Genomic DNA, 14329 nt, shown 5'->3' on the forward strand with positions numbered 1-14329 from the left:
AAGAGCCAATATCAGGAAACTTCAAACGGCTGTGATTCCCCGACTCCAATTCCCTCGTTAATCTTAGTCGCTGATCATTATAAACAAAATATCTGGGCCGTTTGTCCATCGACAAATAGGGGCCCACTCATTTGGTCCATACACGTGTCCCGATGTTGACACGTGGCACTCGTATCAAAGCTTAGAGCTCATGGTACTTCAGCGCCGAGTGTTTTTTTTTAGAAGAAATTGAGTGGGGTTAGGGCTAGGGATTTAGGGGAGAATTAGGGTTTAGGGTTTTAAGGTTGAGACGCAAGGTTTTAGGGTTTCATGGCTCGAGTTACTGCGAAGAGGCCACAAATTAATTGCTAATTGGGAAGCTATTTATTTTTGCAGTGTTGATAAGGTATTTTATGGCCTTTCTCATGCATTTGCAGTAGATTCTTAATGGTGTTTAGGTTTTTTTCATATTTTTTTGCAGCAGTCTTTGGTTTCTATTTAGGGTTAGCTATTTGGGCTATTTAAGCTTCATCTGAGAGCAGCTTTATCAGATGTAGATGTTTATTCTGGTTGTATAGGTGCTCTTTTTGAGGTTTTTACGGTATTTAAGCTTCATTGGAGAGGAGTTTTTTCGAAGCCTTATTTTGGTGATATAGGGTTTATTTGGGTTTCTATTATTCATTTGGTTTTTAGGGTTTTGCGAGGTTCAGCCATGGTTGAGAAGGGAAAGAAATCCAAAGCTCAACCAGTTGAAGATGACGTATCGGACCACATTGATGGAGAACTGGTTCTTTCAATCGAGAAGCTCCAGGAAATCCAGGATGAACTGGAGAAGGTAAGCATTTCTTCTATGTTTATGCTATGTTTTTTCTCCAAGGAATTCAGCTCGAGTGTTTATGGTCCATTTTTCATTTGTGTTTCTCTCTCTCTAAGAATTTAAAGGAGAAAAAGGGTAAAGCTAGGAGTCTAATGTGAGTAAAAGAAGGGAGAAATAGAGAGACCTAAGATAAAGGGATGGGTGAGGGGGAGTAGACTTTTCCAGAAAATATATTGCATTTTGTGTGTTTTTTTTTCTCGCTTTTTTTCGATTGTTATTTTTCATAGTGCATGTATCGGTTTCTACTGATTTTCCATGATCGTATAAAATGCCCCACAAATTCGAATTATTTTTTACTTTGTTTTTTCACAAATTCAAACTATGGCCATGGAATGAATCTTGATTGATGTAGCATTCAAAAATTTTTTGACTCAATGTTGCCTATCTCATTGATCTCTGACTCTTCAGTTTGAGTGCCCTTGTAAGTGTTAATTTCATCATATAAATACAGTCCAGATTTAAAAAAAAATCATCGCATAAATAAGAAAACTTGGGTTCTTACGAAATTGGATGTGCATGGAAATTGTAAACTACTATTTTTTGAATATGGTAAATTGTAAACTACTATTGGTTTGTTTAAATTACATATGTTTTTGTATTTTACCGCAGATGGGGGTTCCAAAACTGTGGAATCTTATGAAATACATTTATTTTACCTTTCTAAGAAGACACATAATGAACAATACTAGCTGATTAAGGGGCTAAAAATTGCATTCAAGTGCTATATATTTGTCTTTTTTTCTAGTTTCATGTCTTATGGCACTTACCTTGTTGGCCTTCTCTAATCAATGCCCTAGTAACTATGTGCCCCTGGTCGTCACTTGTTAATTTTTTTTTACTAATGGCACTTCTTCTGCATGTGGCCTTGTTCTTTTTGGTTGGCCCTTTTAGGTGAACGAGGAAGCCAGTGATAAAGTGTTGGAGGTGGAGCAAAAATACAATGAGATACGAAGACCTGTGTATGGGAGACGAAATGAAATCATTCAGACGATACCTGACTTCTGGTTGACTGCGGTATGTACTCTCTTTTTTTGTATAAGCCTGACTAATATATTCAAGGTTGCTACTTGAATAGTCTAGACATGGAGCTTTAGGCCATGGTTTTCTTTTTAGTTGTTTATTTATTTTTGATAATTTGTTTTATTGATAGTTGTTGTATGATATCCATTTGAACTTTTGTTGGTTTTGTAGTTTCTCAGTCACCCAGCACTGTGCGATCTCCTATCTGAAGAAGATCAGAAGGTCTGTATCCAAACCACCTACACACACATGGACACCTGATTCGAATTTAGAAATTGGTCCATGATATCTGATCAAATTGAATTTAGATATTGGTTTTTTAATTTACAATAAAAAAGAAAAAGGATTTAGAGTTGTGGTTTTGTATCGCCCTAGGCATAAAGTAGTGTTGTTGGCCCCTAGTTGTTTGCTGTTCTTATTTAGCCACTGCTCAAAATTAGGGTTTTAGTCCTTCAACCTCCTTTCATTTTCCAGAACTATATTTTCTTTTCTACCTAAATAAGGATTTTTATTTCTTCATTCTTATTCTTTTAGCCCCACAAATGTAGGGTTTCTCTTCTTCCACCTCTTTCTTCATGCTTATTCCCGCTCATCTCACAAGACAGGGTTTTTCTTTTCTAAACTCTTGATTGTTTTTATCTCTATTTTTGAACATATTGGGTGCTTCTTTCTCTTTATCTTTTTGGAATTAATGCGTATTTGTTATCCTTTTTTAATCATGGGACTGGACGTCTGCCCCTTTGGCTTTATGTACTTTGCCTCAGGGATGAACCGGTCCCTGATATTTAATCAATGATCCCATTAGCTTCACTTTGTCAGCGAAGCTCATTTTATCTTCGCTGATCATTCAAAATGGGAATATCCTTCTCATTTACCACCATTTTTCAAAAAAGGATAATAAAAGCGAAATGAATGAGAACCAAGAATTTTTGTTTTACACGTTACCCTGCATCAATTTCAAGCTTACTCTGTTTTCTTATGCAGATATTTAAGTACTTGCATTCTTTGGACGTTGAGGATTCAAAAGACATTAAATCGGGGTATACTATCACATTTGTAAGTCTCTTGTCCTTCCTGAACAGACTCTGATGCGCACGCATACAACACAAATACGTAAGGAAAAATGTTGTCTGTGCCACTTGACTGGTATGACTTTCCCTAACTTTCATATTTTACTGTGCACCAGTCTGAGATTATTCCATTGGAAGCCTTTTTAAAGCCAATCTGAATCATTTGTCTATCACTCTTTATTTATTAAAAGAAAAAAATTGAACAATTTGTTTCTGTGATTTTTGTCATGCTGAGATTTTATTCGAGCTTTATTCATATTTTGTTCATTAAATGATTTTAGTGGCATTTCTAGATAGAGAAACATGAAGACCACTAATTTACATGGAACAATATTTAGTGGTTCTTGAGCTTATTGACTGGCATGAAAAGTACACTTCAACCCATTCTTTATGGAAAAAGCACTGGTCAATTGGTCACACTCATCCATTGAAATGGATGTGATGGATTGACAGTGGACCCCCCACTCAAGCAAGCGACACACCTATGGTGGATGCCACCCGCTCTCTATAACTCCTAACATTTCAATGGACGGACCGTCATGACTAAGTGGACTATGATTTTTGCAATGATTAGTTTTGATTATAGATGTCTGCTTTCCACTGGTCTAAGTATCTTTAGATGGGAACTTATTTGTTTTCCTGTATTATAAAAAAAATTGTATTTATTTTCATGGAACAGTCATAGACCTGTTTTAGCTCTCTCATGTTTGTGCCTTGTATGCTTCAGAACTTCAACACTAACCCCTACTTCGAGGATGCAAAGCTAATAAAGACATTGACCTTCTCTGATGATGGGAGCACAAAGGTCACAGGTACCACCATCAAATGGAAAGAAGGAATGGTAAGTTTCCCTTTCTGTAATATAGATAGATCTTTATGTTTCTCTGTATATTTGTTTGTTTGGTCTTACGTGGATTTTCATTTCTTACGTGAATTGTAACAGTGGTAGTTCTAATTTTACTTAACAGGATGTCTCAAATGGAATCAACCATGGAAAGGAGGGAAAAAAGCGGCCCTTTTCTGAAGGAAGGTTAGTATTTCTTATATCTGAGCATGCAAGTCTTAGATTATTTAGGGAAGAATAGCATCGTTATTTTTGTTTAACACTCGTTCAGGAGAAAAATAGCATTGTTATTTCTCATTTGTTTTTCTCTTTTTAACAAGGAAGTAGTGAAGCTGTTTAAATATATTTTTAAAAAGATTACTGAAATACCATCAGTCACTAGTATTGATTTTTGTGGAAGCCTAAATATATTTTTAAAAAGATTACCAAAATACCATCAGTCACTAGTTTTGATTTTTGTGGAAGCCTAAATATATTTTTAAAAAGAGTACCAAAATACCATCAGTCACTAGTTTTGATTTTTGTGGAAGCGTAAAGATATTTCCTGTGATTTTAGTTCAACAAATGTGCAAGACCTTTAAAACTTTCAAGATATGAAACTAATCCTCCCTCCCTCCCTCTCTGCATATACAACATACTACTCACCCCTTGATGCGTATTCATTTGCACAATCACATGCGAGGAAGGGAGGGGGAATAGAAGAATTGTGCGGTGAGCTTAATGGAATTGTTAAGGAGTTTCCCTAGCTAAGTGTAATTGTTACCCTAAAAAAATTGTTTTAGGAGTTTAAGAGTTTCCCTAGCTTAGGTGTAATTATTACCCTAAAAAAATTGTTTAGGAGTGTAGGTTGGGTTTCATTCTTGTATCTGTCTTTGGTTAATACAAAGGTTTTTAAAAACTGATTGGTGACCCAGATTGCACATCCAGATTTTCGATCTAGTTTAGTGAATCGGCAATCTGGTCTACTGAATTGATCATTAAAAAAATAAAATTTTGAAAAAAAAAGTGGAGCCGGTTCTGACCAGTTCTTTGATAGAACCAACTGGTTTTGTCAAAGAATCAGGCCTACTTCGGTCAGAGAACTGGCCAGAACCTACTGTTTCATGAGGGCAACCAGTTTGCCTCCGATGCTTCCTGATGCGGATTGGCTGGTTCCAATCTGGATTGGCATTTTTTTAAACCTTGATTGATAGTACATTTTTGTAGGTAAAAGGTTAGTTCCTACTTCCTCTTGATGAAAGACATTTTTTCTGTTTTTTATCTGTTCTTTTTTTAATCCTTTTGAAGGTGACGACCTTCCAATAATTTGATTAATGTCTTATGAGTTCCTTATATTTGGCTTGGTTTTGGCATTGGTCCTAAGGACATCTTCTTTCTGCTTTGCTTGTTAGTTATTAACTCATTTTCTTACTAGTTTGCTTTTTATTTCAGTTTCTTCACATGGTTCAGTGAAACAGACCAACAAAAGGATTTTACGGAAGGGCTACAAGATGAGGTAATTCTTTGTCAATGGGAACTATACCCAATGTTATCAGATATGGTTCGGAGGGCTTTTTGTGTTGACCGGGAATGGGAAGTGGTTCCACTCTTCAGCCGATTAGGGGAAGTAGATGTGTTTTTTTAAAATAAAAATTCTAAAGGAAAATTATGCATTTCTTTTACATTTTACTTAAGGGTGCAGTTGGCATACGGATGCATCCGTAGCTGTAGAAGTAAGATGCACCTTCAAATTTTATCATGGTATATAATTTTGATGTAAAATGTTGTTAGGATTGTCTCAAAATCTATTTTTATATCTAATTATAAAATTTTAAATTTCACAAATGGTTAAAATCAAGTAGATCTATAAACATATAAAAATCTTGAAAATGGACGGTGTAGATAATATGTTGTAAAATTCACTATTTCTGATACTTATAATCTTTTTAGTTTTCATGGTCATACGTCTTGATGTCGAGCTGATCAATCAAAGGGTTTTTCAACATTAAAACTACCTTTTCCGATGGATTTTTGAGGTGCATCCGTAGTTCTACATTATAAGGTTGCATCCTTATATAAACTTTTTCATTACGCATTTTAGGGGGTCTGTGTATTTTTAAAAATAAAAATTCTAAAAGAAGTATAATAAAGCAGTGAATTTGGTACAATATAAAATTGATTATGCTAAGCACCAAGTGTTATCATATGTTGCACCACGAGGCAATCTACTGGTCATTCCCATTAATGGACAGTGGAGATATTTTGTACTGAGAAAAGTTCCATTTTCTCAGTGGTTCAGTGGCCTCTTAAACTTGTCTACTCATGTGTAGGAAAGCTACAGATCATAGAATAAGTATGAAAATAATACAGTAGGAACAGTAGGAATTTGAGAACAATAATCATATTAATAAGCCTCTTGTGGGATAAAATTTAAGGATGAATACGCAAAATGCCGACGTACGCTGTGGAAACTCCATGTCTCAACCAGCCTTCCAAAACTCATTTTGACTCTTCAAAAACTCTTGGAGAGTCAAGTCAACTCTCAAGGTCTCTGAGTTGTATGATGAACAAATTTGGGCAGTTTTTCATTTTTCAAAATAAAAATACAGTTATTGACATCAAAACATTGGGTGTGGTTGGTATTAGGTTGCAACCTTAAACAATCACAGTAAGGTGCCATCTCCAAACTGTGTCATGAGATGCAATTTTTGTGTTGAAATATATTAAGATGGTAAAATAATATCTTCTTTTATCTATATTATAAAAATTCAAACTCCGAATATGCTTCAAATTGAGCAGTATCTATAAATGCATGAAAATCTTGCAAATGGATGGTCCAGATAATGTGTTGCAAGATGTATTATTTTTAGGACTTGAAATCTCTTTTTTTAGTCAATCTTAACCTCAAAAAAAAAACAATAACTGTTTTTCTTCATATCTATTCATTTTGATGTCAGGATGATCAATTAGATGTTTTTCCAAACATCAGATCGACCTTTTTCGAAGGATTTTAGAGGTGCACTTTAATTCCACATTTCAAGGCATGAACCTTATATAACTTTTTCCAAATATATTTGTGGGTTTTGTGCTAATTTTTGTGGCTTTATTTAGAGTTTGGCTTGAAACTTCTTTCCCAAGATTGAAAGGTCATGTTTTTCCCAAAAAAATTGAAAATATGTTGCAAGTTGATTCTGTTATTGTTGTGACCGAGTTGGGGAGGAGTTCAAGTTTGCTAAAGTGGATCCCAAAATTTCAGATCACCCTAAATTTTGGGATTATTTGTTTCATACCAATGAAAAAATTTGCACCATAGATCGCAGGCTGTCCATTTGGTAAAGGTATTTAGGGCTAGGCCTTTAAGAACTCAAAATCATATATTACTTTTTTAAATTAGTAGGTTACCTACAAAATTTGGGTAAAAAAAAAACACCCAGGTTTAAAAGACAGCCAGGTTTAATTGTCTCATCAAATGACAAGCTATATTCCTGGCATTCAAAAGCACTGTTTTTTAAGGTGTGTATGAATGTTGTTTGTTTTGGGTTGTTCCAAGGAGATGAAGAGAATTGGTATTTTATTTTGGAAATGTATACAATGAGGTCATTTGCTTTTGATCCAATGAGGTCACAATCATCATTGATCGTTAGATTTGAAATCAAGTGGCTGAGGATGTGTCATTGTTTGGGCATATAGTCCAAAATAAAATTTTTTGAATGTTGTGACACAATTTCGTCTATTATATTTCACATCCAGTGGCTAACAGTGGCTAAGAGTGGCTAGTGACCTCCTTGTACCAAATATAAAATGATCTCATAGTGTATTCCTTTTTATATTTGGGATCAAATAAATGCTTAGTGTATTCCTTTTTATATTTGGGATCAAATAAATGCCCCTAACATGGTTTCTGAAGGAGTGATTTTGTGGAATCACGTCCTACACGCTCCTTACACAAATATTGTATGACAAACTGATCGGTGTTAGTTGTGGAATCCCCAGGTTGCTGAGATAATTAAGGAGGATTTGTGGCCAAACCCTTTGAAATATTTCAACAATGTAAGTTTGGATAAATTACATTTTTCTTTGATTGCTAAATTATTTTTTGAAATATCAGTTTAATTCTTTTGGATCTCCTTTCAAAAGTTTCTTTTATAATTATCAGTTGCATCATTTATTGGCCGGATTTAGCCCACCTGGAATTTCTAAGTGCCGTGATCTACTCTTCTGGTTCAGGAAGCAGAGGGAGATTTTGATGAAGATGACGATGATGATGAGAATGAAGACGATGAAGTAAGAACTCTTTTTACTCTCCGGATTTGGTTATTTGATAAATTCGAATTGAGTTGTTGCTCTCTCCTATGCTAAAGCTCTTACCTCTCTCTGTTTTTGTCTTGCTTTTGTTCCCATTTCGCCCTTCGACTTGAGTTTTGGACTTCCTTTTAGCCTTCCTCATCCCCTGCTTTCCCGTCTGCTCCTGTATTCTTGATCTGCTCTCTCTAGCCCCCATTTTGTCTCCGCTTATCTTCCATGTCTGTGATTCTCTCTCTACTTTCTCTCTCTTTCTTTCTTTTCTTCTGGCTTGCCATGTTTCTCACTCTATCCTGCTTCCTTGGCGTCTCATGCTTTCTTTTCTGCTGCTTATGTTCTTTTTATCGCCCTTGTCTTCTTTGTCCGAAACTGTCTTATCTGATTTCTGCTCACTTGTTTCCTCTTTCACTGATTGCTTACTGTTGGATGTGAGAGCTCTAAACGTAAGGGATGCGGGTTTCATCCTTTTAATTATTTGTTCAGTCATTGCTAGTAGTTTATAATTTGTATTTTTAACTTATTTATGTAATTGGTGGCCGTTTTTACTATTTGCAGGGAGAGTCCGAGGATAGCTCGGATGAGGAGGGTGATGAAGATGACAGCTAGGCTTTTCTCTCTCTCTCTCTCTCTCTGTCCATGGTTTTACTGTTTGTTCTTTGAGTTTTGGTATGGTGAGAGAATGAAGGTGTCTATTTGGTCAACTTATGATTTAGCTTCATTTTGGCTAAATGTTTCTTGACATGGGTCTCTGAGTTAATGGAGGAGACACTGTTTAAAAGCCGTTTTTCTCTCCTTTTTGGGCTTGATATGAAAGCTGAGAAACTATGTATTGGCCTTTGAAAAGGTTATTTATATTCTTTTTCCTGTCTGGAGTTCTCTATTGAAAAAATGTTGGCTTTGCTTGCTGTATTGGTCTTTCAAAGGCTATTCTTTTCTGTCTCCATCTCTTGTAGGAGAAAAGGTTGCTTTTTCCCAAAATGAATTTATTTTTTTCCCTCTCTCTCAACCTGGTGTTTTATTATGTTTTTGAGATCGTTAGTGGTTTAATGGACACATTCCACAACATGCAACTTAGGTATGGGGGAGGTAGATGCAACTTAAGTATGGGGGAGGTGCTATTTTTTCGATCTTATAAGTAATTCTTATTTAAAATAAAATATAATTTGTCCAGTCCATGATTGGTTATTGATTCTTAAGAGTAAATATAGGACTCTTAAAAAGACTAATCATGATCATTGCATTTCGATAAGTAAACCATTGATTATATATCTGAACATAGATCTTATACTATAAGAATGGCTTGTGTAAGAATGTGTGCAATATCACAATCAAGCTAGACCATTAGATGGGATATTGGGAAAGAAAATATTTTGAGAATATTTATTTGAAGCATGTTTTGTTGTACATTTTTAGCTGTACGATTTTATATCTGATGGCTAGATGTGAACGGCGAAAGATAATGGATGTCTTTGTATGCTCTCTCATCTAAACAGGCCTCTTGTAATACTCAATTTTGTGTTTTCGTACTTGTTGGGCCAACAACTTTTAGAAGGTATGTCTGGCCCCGTAACATTTATTGATGACGATTATGAAATATCTTCCGAGGGGGAGAAGAAAATACAAAATGTTACAGACAGGAGGAAAAAGGAAGAATTAACGAAGAGAAAAGAAAAAATGTTTAAGGAGAAAAAGAAAGAGTTAAAGGGAGAAAATTGAATACATGTAATATTTAAAGCTTAAAAAATAGTGTACATTTTGCAAATCAATTTTCATCACTATAATATTTGCATTATCATATTTGAAGCTCAAAAAATACTACAGATTTAACGGATATGTGAATAAATATTTTTATAAAAAAATGAGCCCTTTAAAAAAAGCACTCTTTCAAATAGTATCAATGGTTTCAATATTGAAAATCTTTGTGATCGTTTTAAAATATATTATCTTTAATGATAAAATTTAAAGCTTAAAAAATAATGTCGATCAAGTATATTTATGGAAACTTGAAAATCTTAAAAATTAAGAGTCCAAAAATGTATTACAAGACGCACTATTTCCAATTTGAGAGTTTATGTTCTATATAAACCATTCAATTTGACATCTAAAGAGTGAAAGTAATTGTGGTAATTGTGATTTTGTAATAAAAATAAATTGTCGCTTTGTAGTCAATCCCAATAAATAAACTCTGGAGACCAGGCTTTAGGCATAGGTGATTAGGATGATAGATGCTAGAATGTTAAGTTTGGAAATCCAATCTCACTAGGTCTCAAGTTATCAATAAACTACTTGTTTTGAACAGCTTTTGGGACCATGCATTTTGATGTTTTGCAAACCATCAGTAAATCTAGATTATTTTTTGAGCCACAAATGCATGGATCACGTCTACCATTCCAAATCCATAAAAAAAATTGAGGGTGAACCCATGTGCAGGAATACACAATAAACTTTTTCACTATTTTTACTTTTATCCGATCATCATCGTAACTTTTATCATATCATAACTATTTGGAGTCATCTACACAAAACCTGTATCGGCCATACCGGCCATTTCTACTCCCCTCCCATGATATGCCAAAATAAAGGTGTACAATAAAGGCCCACATACTAGTGAAGGCATTATATAATGAAAATTAATTTGTACTGCCTTCTAATTGTCTGGTCACAAGCAAGTGAATGAAGGCCCTTGATTTCTTCTAAGAAAATCATAGCGGTTCATTATCTCCCCTAAAATAATTTATCGTTGTATCTTTAAATACAACAAATCCAAAGCAGATTCCCCTACCTAAAAGTTTCATTATCCTACTCAAGATTCTTGCCAAAAAGAGTAGTATAATCTTCTTGTGCTAACTAAGATTTTAAAATGAATTTATGGCAAGAACCAATTCCCATTTGCTTTAGCCAAAAAGGGTACGGTTTTTATCGAGCCGAGGATGTAAACAATCAAATTCGAACCCACCTTTGAATAGTGGCAAGAAATGTTGTTTCAATACTGAAAATCTTTGACTAGCCTTAAAATTTATTTTTATCTTTAATTATAACATTTAAAACTTCAAAAATAGTGTAAATTGAACAGATCTATAAAAACTTTAATAATTTAAAAATCGATGACAAAAAAATACATATTTCCAAAACTTGAAATCCATTTTTTTCTCACATCCTTGATGTCGAGATGATCAATTTGAGGATGTTTGCGCATCAAAACAATCTCTAGTTAACTTTTTGAGGAAGCTCTAATTTGATTGTTTAGAGCCTAGGCTCTATATAAACTTTTTCCAAAAACAAATAAAAGATTATTTTTAAAGAAAGGTTTCTATACTACCCCTTCTGTATAGAAGATACATACTTCACTTTATCTAGCCGTTTAATTTAGATCAAGTGAACTATTGACTGATGGATCTAAATTTGACGCCTCATAATATTTTGTTTTTATTTTTTTACAAATAATATAAACATGAAATTTGATTCGTGCCATAACCTCAATGAGATGCACCTAAAAAAATTATTATTATTATTTTTTGATAAAATACAATAACCAAGATACTCAATAAGACTTTTAGAAGTATTTTGATCATTTTATTTTATTTATAGGTACGAGTATAAGAGAGGAGTGTACACCCAAAACTTGGTGTCAAAATGTTATAGAAATTTTTTTAAAAATAAAATAGTGTATGCGAGTCCATCCCAATCGCCGAGCTCAATAGGGAAAAGTATATAAGTTTCATTCAGTAAGGGAAGTTACATATGCCTAAAAATTGCATTAAGAATGAACACAAATAGTTTAATTTCTAGACGGTCAAATTTAAGAATTTAAAATCTATTCTTTCAGTAAAGGACCCGTTTACTATACGGCCAAGCCCGCATATGTAGAAATGTGGTCATCTTAATAAATCTTATTCTAGATGGATTTTTGGACTTAATTTTTAAAGGCATGTATCTCTAACATGGAGATCATGAATATGAAAAAATAAGTTTTAAAAACGAGAAATAATAATTATAGTAAAAAAAAAACATTTGCACTGTTCGTTTCCATTGTTTTTAGATGGAACGCCTACTTTTGCATCCATCTTTAAGATGGATGCTTTACACCTTTTGAATCGCATATGTAGTCATGCGATCCAACCCACATGAAACAATTTTCCTTTTAGTAAATACTTTGGATTCCTAAATTTCAAATTCAAAAATTTTCGCAAATCATTTTTGGAGTAAATATACAGTGCGCTCCCTCACGAATATGCCATACGTGCTCTTCAATTTATCAAAGATTGAGAAGCAGATCCGAATCCACATTCTTGAGAGAAACGGGGAGAGAAGATTCCAAGTGTATTTTGGCGTCTTGCCATAAAGTATAGCGCTCTCCCACATGTGCATACTGTGCACTTGATCCACTTTGTAATCACTGGAGTATTTTTGAAAGAAAAAAAAATGATCGGAGTTTTTAAAAACCCAACCTAACTATTTTAGAAAATGAGATTACCTAAAAAATGGTTTGATGGGGCCCCATCAAAATATTTAAAGCCTCACCTCCTAACTCATCTAAAATTATAATTCAAAAAACCTTTACATTGAAAACCTTTACATCCATCATCTTAACCTGAATATTATGATCATGAAAAAAATTAGGATTTCAAGCTCTAAGTATAATGTATATCATAACGAATTATGTATACCATCTATTTCGTTATGTTTTGAGTTTAAAATTTTATTATCAGTTAGAAATTAATTTTAGAGTCATCATGAAAATTTCCGTTGTCTTAAGTACTTTCCAAAAGATTTGAGGTGAGCCCTTATTTTGTTTTCATAAGCCTAGGCCTTAGAGAAATTTCATTCTTTAGGAAATACACCATATTTAAAGAGAATCTTGAATAATCAATATAGCAAGACATGTAGGTAGTCCAATTAACATGTAAAAACATACCAATATGTATAGGTTCTATACATGTAAAAACATAAGCATATGGAGAAATATGGGTAGCTTTCTATAGGTTCTATTATGTCCGGGAATTAACAACCATCAAATTTGGCAACAAGTCAACAATAATATCACACTATTACAACTTGACGAGACACTAGCGTATGGCATTTTGTTTTGAGAAAGAAAATAGCATATGACATTATTATCAGTTCACTGTCAATCGTTGATCAAAATTGGACATCTGATACCTCGATACAAGGGAAACCATAAAAAATGATTCCACACAAATACTCTTTTAAGCATACTGGAATAAGCAAATACATTCATTAATGGTAGTCTACAAATATAGCCATATACATGGGCATGCACATGCATATAAAACATCTCCATAACTGTTGCTACAATTCTTTCCATTCATTTGATTAAAGAACGACAGAGGGGCATCTTTATTGAGAAAAACCAACCAAGAAAGGGAATCACAAGGATAAGAACATTATTGGTTACTGCAAAATGTAAATTCTTGTGCTGACGTACATATCGTGTCACATGGATCCAGCACAGGCCTAATACTATATCATGGACCAGATTCACACCTAGACAATCTGGACCATCCATTCAAATGGATCAAAATATGAGCGCTCCATCTCAGTTGATGGAATCAGAGGGCCCCACAAAAGACCTTAATGTACCAGTTACAAGAAATTCCATGGCCAGGGGTTTCAATGATTAATGTTTTCATTACTAATGGTTTTTGACCCCACCTATAAACAAAACCTAGAGTTTGAGCCATTGGGTATCAAATAATATAAAAAAAACTTGGGCATTGGACCCTTCTATTTGGAAGTCCAGTTAGCCTGCAGGCCAACCAAATTATACTCACTGTTTCATAATAAAAGTAAATGTTTAAACTATGTTCAAATATAGTATTGATATAACTATGCATGTTATATACATTGACAAAGATATGAGGTCTGGATATAAATAGGTCTGTGATTTGAAAAATGACTAAAGACCCTTAAATTGACAGGGTCTATCTTCATCTTTTTTCAGGGGCAGATGAAGCCTAACAATCCCCAAAATCAGGTAAAAAGGGTCAGATTTCCCAAAATACGGAATGGTGTCTTTATGTTTTCTTGGAATGGGTGAACACAATTTTGTTATTTTATAAGAATTTGGGGTTTCATAATTTAAAGTGAGCTTTGTGCCAGCAATGAACAGAAGTTGTCACCCATGTTTTCATTTTAAGAAAAGAATAAAAAACTCACATATTAATATGTGGTTCTATCATGAAGATAATTCAGGCAGTCCCAAAAAAATTAATCTGAAGATGTCGGCATGCAGCTTGG

General features: G+C 34.0%; 1 protein-coding gene and 1 non-coding gene across 3 annotated transcripts; both read left to right on the forward strand.

Annotated features, from left to right (window-relative positions):
• Positions 1–220: 220 nt before the first annotated feature.
• On the forward strand, positions 221–8939 carry LOC18427092 (NAP1-related protein 2). Of its 2 annotated transcripts, none has more exons than XM_011622406.3 (11): positions 221–385; positions 673–814; positions 1748–1870; positions 2048–2098; positions 2861–2932; positions 3674–3787; positions 3915–3976; positions 5222–5285; positions 7763–7819; positions 7997–8053; positions 8627–8939. In XM_011622406.3, exons 2-11 carry the CDS (start codon positions 692–694, stop codon positions 8675–8677), a joined length of 774 nt encoding a protein of 257 aa, XP_011620708.1. In that variant the 5' UTR covers positions 221–385; positions 673–691; the 3' UTR covers positions 8678–8939. The 2 variants fall into 2 exon arrangements, with proteins under 2 accessions (XP_011620708.1, XP_006836211.1); XM_006836148.4 differs by having other exon boundaries at positions 690–814.
• Positions 2632–2740, forward strand: LOC148783486 (small nucleolar RNA snoR99). Its single transcript, XR_016047583.1, has one exon. It is a non-coding gene; the product is annotated as a small nucleolar RNA snoR99 (small nucleolar RNA).
• Positions 8940–14329: the final 5390 nt, after the last annotated feature.

Source organism: Amborella trichopoda, chromosome 1 (genome assembly GCF_054954075.1).
Source record: "Amborella trichopoda isolate Santa Cruz 75 chromosome 1, AtrichopodaSantaCruz75HAP2 v2.0, whole genome shotgun sequence".
In the NCBI taxonomy this organism is placed as follows: Eukaryota; Viridiplantae; Streptophyta; class Magnoliopsida; order Amborellales; family Amborellaceae; genus Amborella; species Amborella trichopoda.